Source organism: Perognathus longimembris, chromosome 6, assembly GCF_023159225.1.
Source record: "Perognathus longimembris pacificus isolate PPM17 chromosome 6, ASM2315922v1, whole genome shotgun sequence".
NCBI lineage: Eukaryota > Metazoa > Chordata > Mammalia > Rodentia > Heteromyidae > Perognathus > Perognathus longimembris.
Window position 1 is genome coordinate 76,765,678 of NC_063166.1, and position 16,419 is coordinate 76,782,096.

General features: G+C 46.6%; 1 protein-coding gene across 2 annotated transcripts; it reads left to right on the top strand.

The window, feature by feature from the left end:
- Window positions 1-53: 53 nt before the first annotated feature.
- On the top strand, window positions 54-16,110 carry Dnttip1 (deoxynucleotidyltransferase terminal interacting protein 1). 2 transcript variants are annotated; one of them, XM_048349515.1, is made up of 13 exons: window positions 54-212; window positions 746-816; window positions 2,384-2,480; window positions 5,202-5,300; window positions 9,625-9,693; window positions 9,906-9,962; window positions 10,215-10,273; window positions 11,651-11,699; window positions 13,362-13,420; window positions 13,512-13,572; window positions 14,226-14,297; window positions 15,601-15,656; window positions 15,767-16,110. In XM_048349515.1, exons 1-13 carry the CDS (start codon window positions 108-110, stop codon window positions 15,903-15,905), a joined length of 993 nt encoding a protein of 330 aa, XP_048205472.1. In that variant the 5' UTR covers window positions 54-107; the 3' UTR covers window positions 15,906-16,110. The 2 variants fall into 2 exon arrangements, with proteins under 2 accessions (XP_048205472.1, XP_048205473.1); XM_048349516.1 differs by having other exon boundaries at window positions 11,654-11,699.
- Window positions 16,111-16,419: the final 309 nt, after the last annotated feature.

Sequence of the window (16,419 nt, forward strand, 5' to 3'; positions counted from 1 at the left end):
GGCCGCGTCGCGCTTCCGGGCCGCGGAGCGGCGCGCCCCAGTGACATCACGGAGCCACTTTCCGGCCGGTGGCAGAGTCGAGCTCAAGTTGTGGGGTCGAGGGCGCCATGGGGGCCACAGGCGACGCTGAGCAACCGCGGGGACCCGGCGGGACAGAGCGGGGCAGCCTCGAGCTGGGGGATGCGGGCGCAGCCGGGCAGCTGGTTCTCACGGTGAGGGCGCCCCGGTGGGACCTGGGCTCGGGCCGGGCAGGGCCTCGGGGCTCCCGGGACCCTGGCCCGCGGGCGAAAGAACGCGGCGGCTGCGGCGGCTGCTGCCGCCCCAGGACTGCGGTTTTCGCAGTCGGACGGCCGGGGTGCAGATTCTGGTGCCGAATTCCTGGCCAAGGGATGTGGGCCTGACCATCCCTGAACTCCAGGTTTCTTTTCTATAGAATGGAGATGATTAGCACCCACCTCACGACATTGTAGGGATAAGGTAATACACACGGGCAAAGCACTCGGCACATCACCTGCCACAGAGCAGACCACCGCTAATCACCGGTTCCCTTCCTCTTGCCATTCCAGAAAAGGCAGGAAACGTCCTCATCTCTTCCCTGGCAAGGCCTTCCCGATTACCCCAAAGTAAGAGAGGTGGCAAAAAAAGAAGTGAGATGCAGGGATGCCGAGGTTTAACCCCATACCCACTCTCCGTCCCATCCCAGGGTCACGGACCTCGGTGACCTTTACTGTCTTGATCCCTACAGAATCCTTGGAACATAATGATAAAGCACCGACAGGTGCAGCGAAGGGGCCGCCGCTCACAAATGACGACCAGGTAAGGCTGGCCCTGGGTGGGACCTATATCTCAGACAATGACTTGGATTGGAACTTTGTATCCCCACTGTGCAAGGCGGAGATCCGCAGCCCAGAGGGAGCACAGGACTGGGAAGAAAGAACAAAAAAAAGGAGACTCAGGTTCTGTAACTTCATGTGACCTTGAACAAGTCACCCTTATGAGCTCATGTACAAAATTGGGGTAATGGGACTGGGAATATGACTTAGCAGTAGACTACTTGCCTTGCATGCACAAAGCCCTGGGTTGGATTTCTCAGCACCACCACTGTTGGCCCAAGTGGTAGAGTGCCAGCCTTGAGCAAAAAGAAGCCAGGGACAGTGCTCATACCCTGAGTCCAAGTCCCAGAACTGGCAAAATAAATAATTAAAATTGGGCTAGTGGTAAATTGAACAATATTGAAAGTCACTTAGCCGGGGGGAACAACCCCCCCCCCAACAAGCAGACTTGGAAAAGTTCAAATCTGTACATCCTCATACACTACATACAATATAATCAGCATGCCAAGCATGAGGGAGTGCTTACCCTTAAGCATTCTTCAAGAAAATAAAGAGGATTAGGTTTAATTAGGAAGAAAACATCGCGTGACCCTACTCCTGACTGCTGACTTCATTGTTACCCTTGGCTTTTTAGCCAAGGCTCATAAAAGCAAAGTGGCTATAATGCTTGGGACTTTCTCAGCAATGCAGTCCTGCAGGGCCATTCCCAAATCCTGTATTCGGAGTCATTCTTTCCTTACAGAGCTCCCACACCTAACACTGGCTGGCTCTACAGTGTGGGAATTAAGAGTATAGATGTTGGAGTCAGACAACTGGGGAGTTGTTTGGTTTGGTATTGTGATACTGGGATTTCAACTCTTGGCTTACTAGGCAGGGGCTCTCCCACTTGAGGCATGTTCCCAGCCCTCAGACAGCTGTATTCTAATGTAGATTCACTTTTGCTAACCGGATAACCTTGGGAAAGTTCCTTAACCTCTCTGAGCCTCTGTTTTCTCAGCAGCAAAATGGGGCTAATAATAGTAACCAGCTCAGGGAGGGGAGACAGCATAGAATAGGCCTTTGGGCAGAGTGCTGGTGGCTCAACGCCTGTAATCCTAGCTTTTCAGGATGCTGAGATCACAGTCTGAAACCAGCCAAAATGAACAAATCCAAGAGATTCTTACCTCCTAGTAACCAGCGAAAAGCCAGAAGTAGAGGTATGGCTCAAATAGAATACCAACTGCCTTAAATTAAAAAGCCAACCAATTGTGCAAGGCCCTGAGTTCAAGCTCCATTATCAGCTGGTTATATTTAATCGATAATGATTAAATGAATGTTCACTGTAAATATTTGTTAAGATACAATTTTCTGTCTATATTTCATAAAACACTAAATAATAGCTACTTGATAAGTATGAGAACAAAGTGATTTGCATAGAATCTTAGCACATAGCTGGTTTTCAGTGAAAACTGTCTGGTATTACTACTAAAGAATCCTGTGTCAATAATTGAGCAAATTGGAAAAGGATATGTTTGGGACACATTCCCTGATTCTGTCTCCCTGTTGAACAGTTTCACAGATCCTGCCATCTCCATGGATCTCCTCCGAGCTGTCTTGCAGCCCAGTATCAATGAAGAAATCCAGGCTGTTTTCAACAAGTACATGAAGGTAAGAGAACCAAAGGACTAAAAACTAGCATGGAGTTGAGATTGGATCCCTAGACCTGGGAGGTAGGGATGGGGAACTAAGGGATAGCTCCCAGGCCCTGATTTCAAACCCCAGTACGGGCACCAAAAAATTTTTTTAATGTTTTTTCATCTTTTTTAAAGCAAGCCAGCAATGAAACTTGTTAAAATTGTTTGGGGGAACAGAGAAGGGAGAATGATAAAGGGGGTGAGAGTGACTACAATGTATTATAAGTGTATGGAAATACAACAGTGAAATCCTGTTTATAAGCTAAATTTCAAAAAAGCTTGGTGTAACAGTATACTCCTGTAATCCTACCTAGGAGGTCTGAAATTTGTAATTTGAGGTAAGCCCTGGCAAAGTTAGCACAAGGCCATATATGCAAAACAAAACTAAAATCAAAAGGGACTATGGTCGTGACTTAAGTATTAAGTGTCACTTGCATAGCAAGCATGAGGCCTTGAGTTCAAACCTCAGTAACACTGTACAAAAATAAGTATATTTTGCAAAAAAAAAAAAAAAATTACAAGGGCTGGGAATATGGCCTAGTGGTAGTGCTTGCCTCGTAAAGATGAAGCTCTGGGTTCGATTCCTCAGCACCACACATATAGAAAAGACCAGAAGTGGTGCTGTGGCTCAAGTAGTAGAGTGCTAGCCATGAGCAAAAAGCAGCTCAGGGACAGTGCTCAGGCCCTGAATTCAAGCCCCAGGACTGGCAAAATATATATATATACAGATTGGAGTGGGCACTGGTAGCTTTGCCTAGCTTAATCCTAGTGGCTTAATCCTAGCTATTCAAGGAGGCTGACATCTGAGGATCACAGTTCAAAGCAAAGTCCATAGACTCTTTATCTCCAATTAACCACCAGAAAACCAGAAGTGGCACTGTGGCCCTAAGTGGTAGAGCCTCTAGCCTTGAGCAAAAGAGCTCAGAGACAGCACTCAGGCCCCAAGGTCAAGCCCCACAACCAAAAACAACAACAGCAAAAAATACAGATTGTGGTGACATTGTTCAAAAAGGAATGTACTCTATCTGATGTATGTAACTAACCCCCCTTACATCACCTTTACAATAACAATGAAGAATTTTTTTAATGCGGATTGTTTCAAAAATCAGAGCTAAAAGTCATTAAAATTCATTTTCCAGAGATACCACTGTTAGCAATGGCATATGTTAGTCCATCAGAATTGTGTGTGTGTGTGTGTGTGTGTGTGTGTGTGTGTGTGTGCGCATGCTTGTTTAAGATTATTTTGAGGCTGGGAATGTGGTTTAATGGTAGAGTGCTTGCCTATCATGCATGAAGCCCTGTGTTTGATTTCTCAGTACCACATAAACGGAAAAAAACTGGAAGTGGCACCATGGCTCAAGTGATAGAGTGTCAGCCTTGAGCAAAAGAAGCTCAGGGACAGTGCCCAGGCCCTGAGTTCAAGCCCCAGGACTGGCAAAAAAAAAGATTACTTTTACACATATTATCCTGCAACTTAATTTATTTCACTTAAAATACTTTGGTCACATTTCTAGTTCGTGTCACAATGGCTCATCCCAACTCATTTGTAGTATAAAGTAGTATGTTTTATGGATGTACCATAATTTAGTTACCGAGTACCTTTGACATTCAGACTGTTTCTAGTTTACCTCCATTACAAATAATTCTACTGTGAATGCTGCAAATGCGCATCTTTGTTCACTCATGCAGATATTTCTGGAGGATAATTCCTATAGGTGGGATTAGAGGGTAACAGGAAAACGAAATATTCTGCAGGAAGGTTGTGTTGGTTTGCATTTCTGTGACAGTATGTGAAAATGCTTTGGGGCTGGGAATATGGCCTAGTGGCAAGAGTGCTTGCCTCGCATACATGAAGCCCTGGGTTTGATTCCCCAGCACCACATATATAGAAAATGGCCAGAAGTGGTGCTGTGGCTCAAGTGGTAGAGTGCTTGGGCAGAAAGAAACCAGGGACAGTGCTCAGGCCCTGAGTCCAAGCCCCAGGACTGGCAAAAAAAAAAAAAAAAAGAATGATAAAAGAAAATGCTTTATTCATGATCTGACTTAATTCTCAAATCTAATAACTGCAGGGCCTTACCTCCTATGCTATCCTTACTATGATGTATATGTGTGTTTTTATGTGTGTGCATACACAGGCACTGATACTAGGGTTTGAATTCAAGGCCTGGCACTCTCACTTAGCTTTTTTGCTTAAGGCTGGAGTGATTTAAGTATAGCCGGAGCTACTATTTGAACTGCATCTCCACATCTAGCTTTTTGGTGGTTAATTGGAAATAAGAGTCTCATGGACTTTCCTGTCCTGGCTGGCTTCAAACCATGATCCTTAAAGCTCAGCCTCCTGAGAAGCTAGGATTACAACCAGTGGCACCTAGCTGTCCTGTATGATTTTTAATATTTACAGGATATTTAATTGTATATAATTCGCTTGTTGTATTTGAACATTTAGGTTATTCTTTGATTTTTCTATGTATTTATGTATATATATATTATTCCTTTGGGCACTTCTGTGATTATGTTCTTAAGAGAGGGAGTAGAGGGGGGAGCTAGAGCCTGCCATAGGACTCTAAATCTGTCTGATCCCCGACCCTGCTCATAATCACTTTTTCTCTCAGTATAAGGGTAGGATAGAAGCTTTTGTGTTGTTATTCTTTTTTTATTCTGGTTAAAGCAAATGACCTTTCATTTACTTCCCTAGTTCTTCCAGAAAGCGGCACTGAATGTTCGAGACAATGTTGGAGAAGAGGTTGACACAGAGCAGCTGATCCAGGAAGCCTGTCGGAGCTGCCTGGAACAGGTGAGACCAAAGGGTCAGCAGCCCTCAGGGCTCTGCTAAGAGATGTGACCCAACAGGACACGCACTAAGATTGGAAGGCAAGGGCTGGGAATACGGCCTTGTGGCAAGAGTGCTTGCCTCCTATACATGAAGCACCACATATATAGAAAATGGCCAGAAGTGGCTCTGTGGCTCAAGTGGCAGAGTGCTAGCCTTGCGCAAAAAGAAGCCAGGGATAGTGCTCAGTCCCTGAGTCCAAGGCCCAGGACTGGCAAAAAAAAAAAAAAAAAAAAAAAAAAAGATTGGAAGGCAAACAGATCCATGAAGCATTCCATATTTCGAAAAGAAAAGAAGAAAAGAAAGAAAAAGAAATGTGATTTTTTTTTTTCATCATTGTTATTTGGAGGACTTCCCAGCAAGCCACTTATATCCAGATGAGGCTTGGACTACTTGCTAACAAAGAACAAAAGAGAAGTAACTATTGTGAGCCAGGAAGGGTGAGAGATACATTATTTATACCTCAAAAAAACAAAATCTATGGCCAGGCACTGGTGGCTCACACATGTAATCAGGAGGCTGAGATCTTAGGATCACAGTTCATAGCCAGCCCAGGCAGGAAAGTACGTGCATGAGACTCTTTATCTCCAATTAACCACCAGAAAACCAGAAGTGGTACTGTGGCTCAAAATAGTAGAGTGCTAGCCTTGAGCAACAGAGCTCAGAGACAGCACCCAGACTCCAAGTTCAAGCCTCACAACGAATAAAAAAAGAAAATCTATGAGGCTGGGATGTAGCTCAGTGACAAAGTGCTTGACTAGCAAGAACATCCTGGGTTCAATCCCCAGTACCAAGACCCCCCCCCCAAAAAAATATATATATGCATATATATATGAGAAAAATAATTATGCAACTTGGCTTTGGCTTTATCACAGGCTCATACTTGTAATCCTGCCTATTCAGGGGAGAGAGATCTGAGGAATCACAATTTTAAGCCAGCCTGCAAAAATGTCTGAGACTTTTGTTTTCTTTTGCCAGTCCTGGGGCTTAAACTCAGGGCTGGGGCACTGTCCCTAAGCCTCTTTGTGCCTTAGGCTAGTGCTCTACCACTTGAGCCACAGAGCCACTTCCAGCTTTTTTTGTGATTAATTGAAGAGTCCCATGGACTTTTCCACTGGCGCCCAGCTTGTAAAACATTTTGTATGTGTGTTTGTCTGCTTGCTAGAACTAGGATTTAAACTAAAGGCCTGGCACTAAGCTTTTTCACTCAAAGCTGATGGTAAACTACTTGAGCCACAGCTCCACTTCAGGCTATTTGAAGATAATATTCTTTTTATCTTTTTTGCTCTGGTTAGTGCTAGCCTTGAGCAGAAAAGCTCAGGGACAGTGCCCGGACCCTGAGTTCAAGCACACACAGCCACACAAAAGCAAAAAAAGATGTTCATAATAATAAATCATAAGTGTACATAGACACACACATAGATACACAGAGGGAACTATATAGTATGCATGTTCTGATTAAACACATCAAAATGCATGTATATGTACGTATGTCAAATCATCACATTGTTTGCCTTAAAATATACAATTTAAAGGTGTCAACCTCAATAAAACTAGAAAAGATAAAAATGAAAAAGGCAGACCAAAAAAGGAAAAGGAGCTGTGACTAAAGCTGAGATCTGTCTCACTTCTGCAAGTGCTGAGGATCACCTTCAGCTAGTGACAGCTCCTTTGATGTCAGCCTCCCTGCCCGCCAGGTGTGGTCAGGAGGCATGACATCAAGTCTATAAATGACTGTTCCCGAGACAGAGGAGAACCTGTTTGATGTGTCAACTGCTGTTATTAATAGGGATTGTTGGCATCACCCAGATTCTTTGCTTGACTTTGAAACCATTAGCTGTCAATGATGGAAATTTCTTAGCAGGTGCAGTGGTGCATGCCTATAATCCCAGCACTCAGGGGGCTTAGGCATAAGGATCATAAGTTCAAGGCTAGTGTGGACAACCCAGCAAGACTCTTCCCTCAAAAAATAAATGTTCCTCTCTCTACCATGAGGTTTGGAGGGGCACTTAGAAGAATATGGAGGAGATGGAGTCAAAGGTAAAGATGAAGAAGTTAAAGCTAATGAAGTTAACTTGCTCAGTGAGTGGTTGTACCTTTCCACCCAGTGTTGACTAGATAGTGACTCCTTAGCAATACTGATGTAACTAAGAAGCCAGAGTATGGAACACAGAAGGCTGATGCTCGGAATCAGAGTACAGGCGGGTAAAAACCCAAAGAGTTTCATCCTCATCCATTATGAAAACAGATAAAACAAAAAATCTAGAGCAAATCTTTTTGGTTTGTTTTTGCCAGTCATAGGGCTTGAACTCAGGGCCTGACCACTGTCCCTGAGCTTTTCTGCTCAAGGCTAGCACTCTACCACTTGAACCACAGCTCCATTTCTGGTTTTCTGTTGGTTAATTGGAGATAAGAATCAAGGGATGGGGCTGGGGATATGGCCTAGTGGCAAGGGTGCTTGCCTCATATACGTGAAACCCTGGGTTCAATTCCCCAGCACCACATATACAGAAAACGGCCAAAGTGGCGCTGTGGCAGAGTGCTAGCCATGAGCAAAAGAAGCCAGGGACAGTGCTCAGGCCCTGAGTCCAAGCTCCAGGACTGGCAAAAAAAAAAAAAAAAGAAGAATCAAGGGGTGGCGGGGGACACTTTCCTGCCTGGGCTGTCCTTGAACTGAGATCTGAGGATCAAGGCAGGAAGGTCCATGAGACTCTTGGATCGAGTTAAACCAGCAAAACACTAGGAGCAGTAGTGGTCAAGCAGTAGGACATCAGCCTTAAGCAGAAAAATCCAAGTGAGAGCATGAGGCCCTGACTTCAGGCCCCCTGTACAGGCACAAACTAACAAATAAATAAGATTAAGTAGAAAAAAAAATATGAAGGCTGGGTTTGGTGGTATGCTCTAGTAATCCCCACACTCGGGAGACTGAGGAGAATCTAAGATTTGATAGATAGATAGATAGATAGATAGATAGATAGATAGATGATCAGTTTGTACATGTTAATTGAAACTGAGCAAAAATGAGAACAGATACAGTGTCTACTGAGAAGAGGGAGTAGAAAGAACAGACTAAGGCTAAGCCAGCCAAGAGGACTTAGAATGGCCAGGGAAAGCCTGAGGAACATGTGTATCCAGTAGAGGGAGTGCTCAGCACTGTAGAAACCCCTCCCTAAGGCCCTGAAATGCCCTGGCCACCCCCCCTCCCATTGTCCACCTCGCTGTCACCGCGCTCCTTGCTCCTCACATGCCTCTTTCCCTCCCCTTTGCCCATTACTTGTCAGGCCAATCTTTCTTCCTCACACAAGCCAAGTCTTCCTCCTGGGGCTTCTGCAGAAACATGCCTATGCTGAGCTGTTCTTTCCTGTGTTTGTTTGTTTTCCTGAGGGGAGTCTCACTATGCCACCCCCAGCTTATTTCAAACTCCAGGCTTCAAGCAGTCTTCATTCCTCAGTCCCCTGGGTAGCTGGGTCCACAGGCATGCGCCATCACATCAGCTCCACTCAGCTGGCCTTGGAGCCGCCTCTGTCTCAGCTCAGGCTCTCCTCCAGCGGGGTCTTCCCAGGCCTCCCACTTACAGAGCCCACCCTCCTTTTTAGTGATTCTCTGTCACCGATACTTGGATTTTTTTCTTCTTCTTTGAATTTATCACAATCTGAAATTACCTTGTATGTATGTTCATATGCTCAATATCCAGACCACTCACAGGACATAAGCTCCACAAAATTTAGGAACTCCATACTACCTGCTGTCATGCCCATTTATGTCCCAGGAACTCCATATGTACTAAAGGGAAAACAGCGGTTTACTGAGGAGTATGTGTGATATTAATATATTGTTAGAAAAATATATGGTATATCTTTATATGGCAAAGTCAGGAATAACTAACATTGAAACATTAACAGTAGTTTTCTGTGGGTAATCAGATTTCAGGTTTGGTTTCTTAGTTTTGTTTATGACTAGCTTTTCAACAATAATCACTACTTTTTTACAATGGGTCGCTGGATGGATGTGCGGATGCATACCTCACGCTGACTCCCTCCCTCTCCCTTCAGCATGATCTGCAGGCGGAAGAGGACTGTGCCCACCAAGGAAGCCCCGTGTCTACTTTTTGTAAATGAATATATGTCCTGTGCTTTCCATTTTACTCATTGAGAGAAAAGTGTATGCATCCATTCCTTTGTATTAACTGTAGAGAGATTGTAGTCCAGTTTGGAGTTGTGTTTGCAAAAATGGAGGCAAGGGTATGTTTACCCACCAAAAGTGTCAATTCTCGCTCTTTTCCTTTCAGGCCAAGTTACTCTTTTCAGATGGAGAAAAAGTATTGCCTAGATTGGCCCATGAACTTCCGGGGATAAAGGTCAGAGTCACTGTGGCCTGGGGTGTGGGCAGGGGAGCAATCAGACTGGGCCACGGAGTTTCTTGTGCCACCCATTGGTGGAACGAGATCCAAAGAGCCTCATACCGGATGGGCCTCTGAGGCCTGGGGCTGCCACGTTGTCCCTACAACCCCCAAAGACCTGCTGCCCCCGGCACTGGGCACCCACCGACTCCCCTGCCTCCTCCCTGCAGCGTGGGCGGCAGACAGAAGAGGAGTGTGCCCATCGAGGAAGCCCCATTCCCAAAAAGGTAAATAAATCATTTCTTCCTTTTATTTTTCTGACTGGGAAAAGCCCCTTCCGCTGAAGGTGGTGGCTCTGGGCCTTCCCAGACAGAGGCGGCAGGAACCCCAGGAAAGTCACACTCTCCCTGCTACTCCCTCCCAAGCATGACTTGGTCTCTTTGGAAAGCCATCTTGACCAAGTGCCCCGGAGCCTGCCAGTGGGGGTGAGGGGTAGGGAAGCGATCCCACAGAGCACTGACAGCTCTTCTTTGTGGCAGAGGAAAGGACGGCCACCTGGACACCTCCTGTCCAACGACCGGGCCGGCTCCGGCATGGTGTGAGTACAGGCCGCTGGTGTGGTGAGAGCTGAGGGGGGACAGAGGGAGAAAGAGGCCCCGAGGGAAGAGGCCCCGCCTGTGTCCAGGGAAACCAGGGCCATCTGCTTACACCACCGTAGAAGAGGGTTGCCTTAGATTAAGGGTGCTGAAGGGGGCATTGAGAAGAAAATGGTTTCATCTGGTTTTGCTCCAGAACAGTTGACTCCAGCTTGACTACACACCAGACTTGTTTCATATAAATATATATGACTATAGCTACCACCTCCTAATCCTAATAGCCACCCTCTAAAGAAGGTATCCATTTGGCAGATGAAGGAACACACTCAGAATTATTTGCCAAAAATCATAAGATTAATAGGGGCAAAACAAATACTGCATTACCTAAAGGATAGCCATTTTTAGAGATCTGATAGTCCTTCTACTCCCTGCCAATACATATGCACAGCCTCCTACTAAGCAATGTCAGGCAGCAGAGTAATACTTTCTTTTTTTTTTTTTTTTTTTTTTTTTTTGGTCAGTCGTGGGGCTTGAACTGTGGGCCTGGGTGTTGTTCCTGAGTTCTTCAGCTCAAGGCTACCACTTGAGCTTCAGTGCCACTTCCAGTTTTCTAGTGGTTAACTGGAGATTAAGAGTCTCACAGACTTTTCTGCCCAGGCTGGCTTTGAACCACGATCCTCAGATCTCAGCCTGTGGAGTTGCTAGGATTACAGGAGTGAGACACTGGCATCCAGTGAAAATAACACTTTTGTAATTGTAATCTATTATATTTGGTGGGATCTACCTGACATCTTCATTACTCAGAGTTTGGACAAATGTAGAATGACATGTATCTTAACAATTATAGTATCATACAGGAAACTTGGACTGTACCAAATATCTTTTTCTTTTTTTCTTTTTTTTTGGTTGGTCATGGGGCTTGAACTCTGGGCCTGGGCACTGTCCCTAAGCTCTTCACCTCAAGGCTAGCGCTCTACCACTTGAGCCACAGCACCACTTCTGGTTTTCTGGTGGTTCATTGGAGATAAGAGTCTCACGTACTTTCCTGCCCAGTTTTGCTTTGAACTGCAATCCTCAGATCTCAGCCTCGTTCCTCATGAACACAAGATGGAGAAGGCTGTTACCTTGTGCAGCTGCCACCTCTGGACAGATAAGAAGCTGTACCTAGTGTTGGAGAAAGCCAGTGCCAGGTCATATCAGCCAGTGATAGAGGGGCTTCTGGCAGTGCTTTTCCTTTACTTCTAATGAGTTACCAGAAAAAGTGCCCAGAGACTAGAGCGAGAGTCTTTGAGGGGCTTCTACCACAGCCACCACTTCCTTCCTGACCTAGGCACTGCCCCCACCCTTAGAAAATTCACCTGTCTTCTTCCCTTTCTAAGCAGATGGAAGCCAAAATCCTGTGAACCAATTCGCCGAGAAGGCCCCAAGGTATGCTTCTATGAGCATGGCAGTGACCTCACCCCAAAATGACAACGAAGTCCCTGGGGCCACCCCACCAGGGAAAGCCATTGGGGAGATACAGGATGTGTTTATACTACTTCACAGCCATTTTTCCTATCCTCTGGTAGTTAATTGGAGATAAAAGTCTCACAGGGGCTGGGAATAAGGCCTAGTGGCAAGAATGCTTGCCTCGTATACGTGAAGCCCTGGGTTCGATTCCCCAGCACCACATATATAGAAAACGGCCAGAAGTGGCTCTATGACTCAGGTGGCAGAGTGCTAGCCTTGAGCAAAAAGAAGCTAGGGACAGTGCTCAGGCCCTGAGTCCAAGGCCCAGGACTGGCCAAAAAAAAATTTTAAAGAGTCTCATAGACTTCCCTGCTTCCTGCCAGGGGCTGGCTTTGAACCATGATCCTGAGATCTCAGCCTTCTGAGTAGCTGGGATTACAGGGGTAAGCTACCAGCCTGGCAACACCCAAAGTTTATTGACACCCTTAAGCTCTGTTGCAAGCTCTTTTAACAGTCAGAATCCACTCTTCAAATAACACCCTGTGTGAAACCTGGGAAGGCAGATAAGATAAAAGTACCCTGTCCTCATTGGAATTATGTGCAGAAGATATTAGGGCCACCTCTTGCCTTCTAGCCTTCTCTGGTCCTTGTGCCTTTCTTCTAAAGCTCTTCTGCCTTCAAGCTGGTGGCCGTTTTCCTGACTTCTGTTCTCTCCAACCTTTTTTCTGTCTTGAGTTTTTCTTCCTTGGCAATGACTCACATAATGGGTGCTCACCGGAATTCTCTCCTCAGCCCACTTCTCTTGAAGCTTCTCTGAGTGACCTCAGAAGACTGTCACATGCTCCAGCTCCTTTATCACACACTTGTATATCCTCCCATCTGCTAGACCTCTCTGCCTGGAAGTTCCAAACAGCAAGATCCAAAACTGAAGCCAGAACCTTTCCTTAGAGACCTTTTCCACCCCTTACCTTAATGGTCTCTGCCAGTTTCTTTCCCCACCTCCCTGTATCCGAGTAACTCCTGAATGACTGCCTCCCAAAGGCACCGCAGTTCCTTTCCCTCCTCTTCCTCACCGCTTCCTTGGTCATCTTCAGTTCTGCTTCGTTATAGCAAGCTCTGAAGTGGCTTTCCCTCTCTGTCATCTTGTTCACTGGCCAGAATGCTAGAGGCAAGCTGTCACTCAGCCTTCATCAGGTGTCCTTCTATTACTGCTGTCCTTTAGCAACTCAGACTGGCTTGTGGTTTCTCTCCCCTCACCTTGCTGCCCTCTCTGGAACATCTTCCCTCCACCTCTCCACACTGTCCACCTTGTGCTCCGCCCATCAGAATGAACTCCAGCGTTGTCTCCTCAAGGAAGACTTCCTGGCTGAGTCATCCTATTTGGCACTCCTCCCACCCTGCTCTCAGCCTTGTCATGGCCCCTGGCACAGGCGTCTGGTTGTATCTAGGTCTGGGATTCCTGGAGAACACAGACTGCATCTTATCTTTATCCCCAGCATCTAGCACAGAGAGCCTAGCATATTACAAATATGTTTACCCATTGATGTTTGCTGAATAAACTGATGAATAGTGTATACAGATGATGATGGTTCTAGCCTCCACCATTAAACCTCAGACTCACCAGCCTCTGTTTTTGCACAGTGGGACCCAGCTCGGCTGAATGAATCTACAACCTTTGTATTGGGATCCCGAGCCAACAAGTAAGTCAGTGCGTCTCAGTGCTGATGGTGGGGGCAGGTCAAGGGTCCACTACTTGGGGCTGCCCCGTACCACTTCATTTTTACTTTGCAGGGCCCTAGGGATGGGGGGTACCAGAGGAAGAATCTACATCAAACACCCGCACCTCTTTAAGGTAGGTGAGTGCTGGGTTCTAGTCACTCCTGTCCCTCGCCCTTTTACCTTTCATGATATACTCAACACTCCTGTACCCGAGTCCTAACAGCTCTTTCCCATACATTGTACTCCAAACACAGTTTGAAGTGCTTCTGTTTGAAAGTAAGAAATTCTAAATTCTTGCATCTGCTTAGATGAATGTATACTTTATCAGTCACAAGAGCATCTCAATGGTCTAGCTCCATCAGAACAGTAATGCACTTAGGTCTGCGTTTTGCATCTGTGCATTAGGCTTGGGGCCCCTTGCCAGAACTGCACAGCCAATTTTGTGGTTCCAACATCACAGGCTCCATCTGCCACATTCCGTGCAGGTTCCCAAGGGCTTCACAAAGGAGGGATGGAATAAGGCAAAGGAGGAAGGCTGAAATAATAATTAACCAGTCCCACTAATTGCCAGTGATGGTGTGTTTTAAGGGAGGAAGAGGCTGGGAATAGCAATATATTGCATCTCGGGGAATCATGTCAGAATCCTATTCCCCTCGTTTGACTCAGCTTGCTCTGAAGAGATTAGTGAGCTCTCTGTGTCCACCAGGGTAGGACAAGGTTTGGTCCTTACCAAGAGAAAATCCCCTCCCACCAGCCTAATAATTCTTGTGACTTCACCCCTCACAGTATGCAGCTGACCCCCAGGACAAGCACTGGCTGGCAGAGCAGCACCATATGCGGCCAACTGGCGGGAAGATGGTAAGCACTGTTCATATGTACCACTGTCAGGGAACCACCCAGCCCGCAGACCAGGATTCTGGCTAGTGGTGACAGTTCACTTTCAAGCCTGGGAGTCTCTCTAAGCCCAAAGAATGTGAGAAGGAAATCTTGTGGAAGCCACTGCTTCATTCCATAGAGCAAGTTGAAATGCACAGATCCCTTTCTCCATGTCTACGGCTTCCACTGTCTCCCCACACTTTCCCCAAAACCACATCTTTTTGCATTGCATTACCTGAGCGTAGGAATGGCAGTTACATGTCATGCTACTTTTTCCTTCATGCACCATGGATAGAGTTTACTGATGGTACCCTCTTCTGACACAGCTGTAGAATCTTTTCTCAACACAGTTGTGCAGGCAGCCCCCTTTGTCAGTAGGAGCCAGCATGTGCAGTGGAACGTGTTAGCCCTGCTCACTCCTACTTCCCCAGCTCATAGCAGCAGCAACCTTAGGAAACACTTGTTTTCTAAGGCATGTGGTCCTCAAATTGCCATGGAGGGCTCCGCCTTCACTTGGCCACACCTCCCACCTGAGGACTCAGCCCTGCTGCTGTAACTATGTTACCTAATGGCCTTGTAAACTGGCAGTGAGGGATACCTCATTACTACTCTATGTCCATGCTTTATTTCACAAACTATTTCAGGGAGCTGACCACTAATAACATGAAAAACAACATTACATAAATTAGCAAGGTGTGGCCGGAGGTGTGGCTCAGTAGTAAGAGTGCCAGTCATGAGCAAGCAAAAGCAAGCACCGCCAGCTTGAGGCCTTCTGCGCAGGTCCTGATATGGGGGAAGCCAGGACCCCTTAGCTCACACTTGTAAGTCTAACTACTTAGGAGGCTGAGATTTGAGAATCAAGGCTCAGAGGCAGCCCCTGCTCTCCCTCCCATAAAAGATTTTCTCAAGGAAGTACTCCCCAATTTCTCCCTACCTTACTCTCTCCTACTAAACATCTCTCCTCTCCCACCTAAAGTAGCCTTACTTTAAACAGATCTTTAAGAAAGCAATACAAGGGCTGGGAATATGGCTTAGCGGTAGAGTGCTCACTTAGCATGCCTGAAGAAGCCCTGGGTTCCATTCCTCAGCACCACATAAACAGAAAAGGCCGGAAGCGGCGCTGTGGCTCAAGTGGTAGAGTGCTAGCCTTGAGCACAGAGAGGCTCAGGGACAGCCCAGGCCCTGAGTTCAAGCACCAGGATTAGCCAAAAAAGAAAAAAAGCAATATAGGTCTGGACTGCAGTGGATTAGGGACCGTGACCCCTCTCCCTCGCCCCCACTGCAGGCGTACCTTCTCATTGAGGAGGACATCCGGGATCTTGCTGCCAGTGATGACTACAGGTAAGTCCCATGAAACTCCTGCCCCCTACACAAACCATTCTCTGCCCCTGAGATGAGGCTGGGCCTTCTCCCTCCCGTGCTCTTAACTTCCTTTCTAATGCCCGTTCTAGAGGGTGCCTGGACCTGAAGTTAGAGGAGCTGAAATCTTTTGTCCTCCCCTCCTGGATGGTTGAGAAGATGCGAAAGTACATGGAGACACTACGGACAGAGAATGAGCATCGTGCTGCCGAAGCACCTCCGCAGACCTGAGGAGTCTCCTGTCTACACTGGGCAGCACCTCCGAGACCCTCTTCAGCCAGCATGGCCAGGGGCCGTTCCTGGCACTGCTTCTCCATGGATCTCAGCAGCATTGAGCTGTGCATGGGCGAGTTTGTAGAGCATCCCAGGACTGGCACATTTGTTCGATATTTGTAAAGTTATTGGAATAAGAAGCAATTAAACAGTTTTTAGTAAATGCCCATGGTGAGCCTGCTCTACTGCCTACCTTGTGGGGGCTGACAGAACATCAAGGATTCCAGAAGTAGGTACCCCTCCCTTATCTCACAGACCCAGGCTTTAGGGATCCCAGCTGGGAATGCCATTTCTCTCCTGTGCTTCTAATGTAAGGATGGTGCAGAATGTGATCGCTAGTCCCCTGGAGATTTGATGACAGACCACAGACCAAAGGAAAGTGTCACAGTTTGCTTTTTTGTTTGTTTGTTTTGGTCAGTCATGAGGCTTGAACTCAGAACCTGGGCACTGTCCCTAAGCTCTTGCTCAAGCT

What these genes read in the sequence shown, in the direction of transcription:
- Dnttip1 (XM_048349515.1), top strand. Translation starts at nt 108, where the DNA reads ATGGGGGCCACAGGCGACGCTGAGCAACCGCGGGGACCCGGCGGGACA. An exon ending in CGCTCACAAATGACGACCAG is followed by an intron (nt 817 to 2,383) that starts GTAAGGCTGGCC and finishes CCTGTTGAACAG; the next exon opens with TTTCACAGATCCTGCCATCT. An exon ending in TTCGCCGAGAAGGCCCCAAG is followed by an intron (nt 11,700 to 13,361) that starts GTATGCTTCTAT and finishes GTTTTTGCACAG; the next exon opens with TGGGACCCAGCTCGGCTGAA.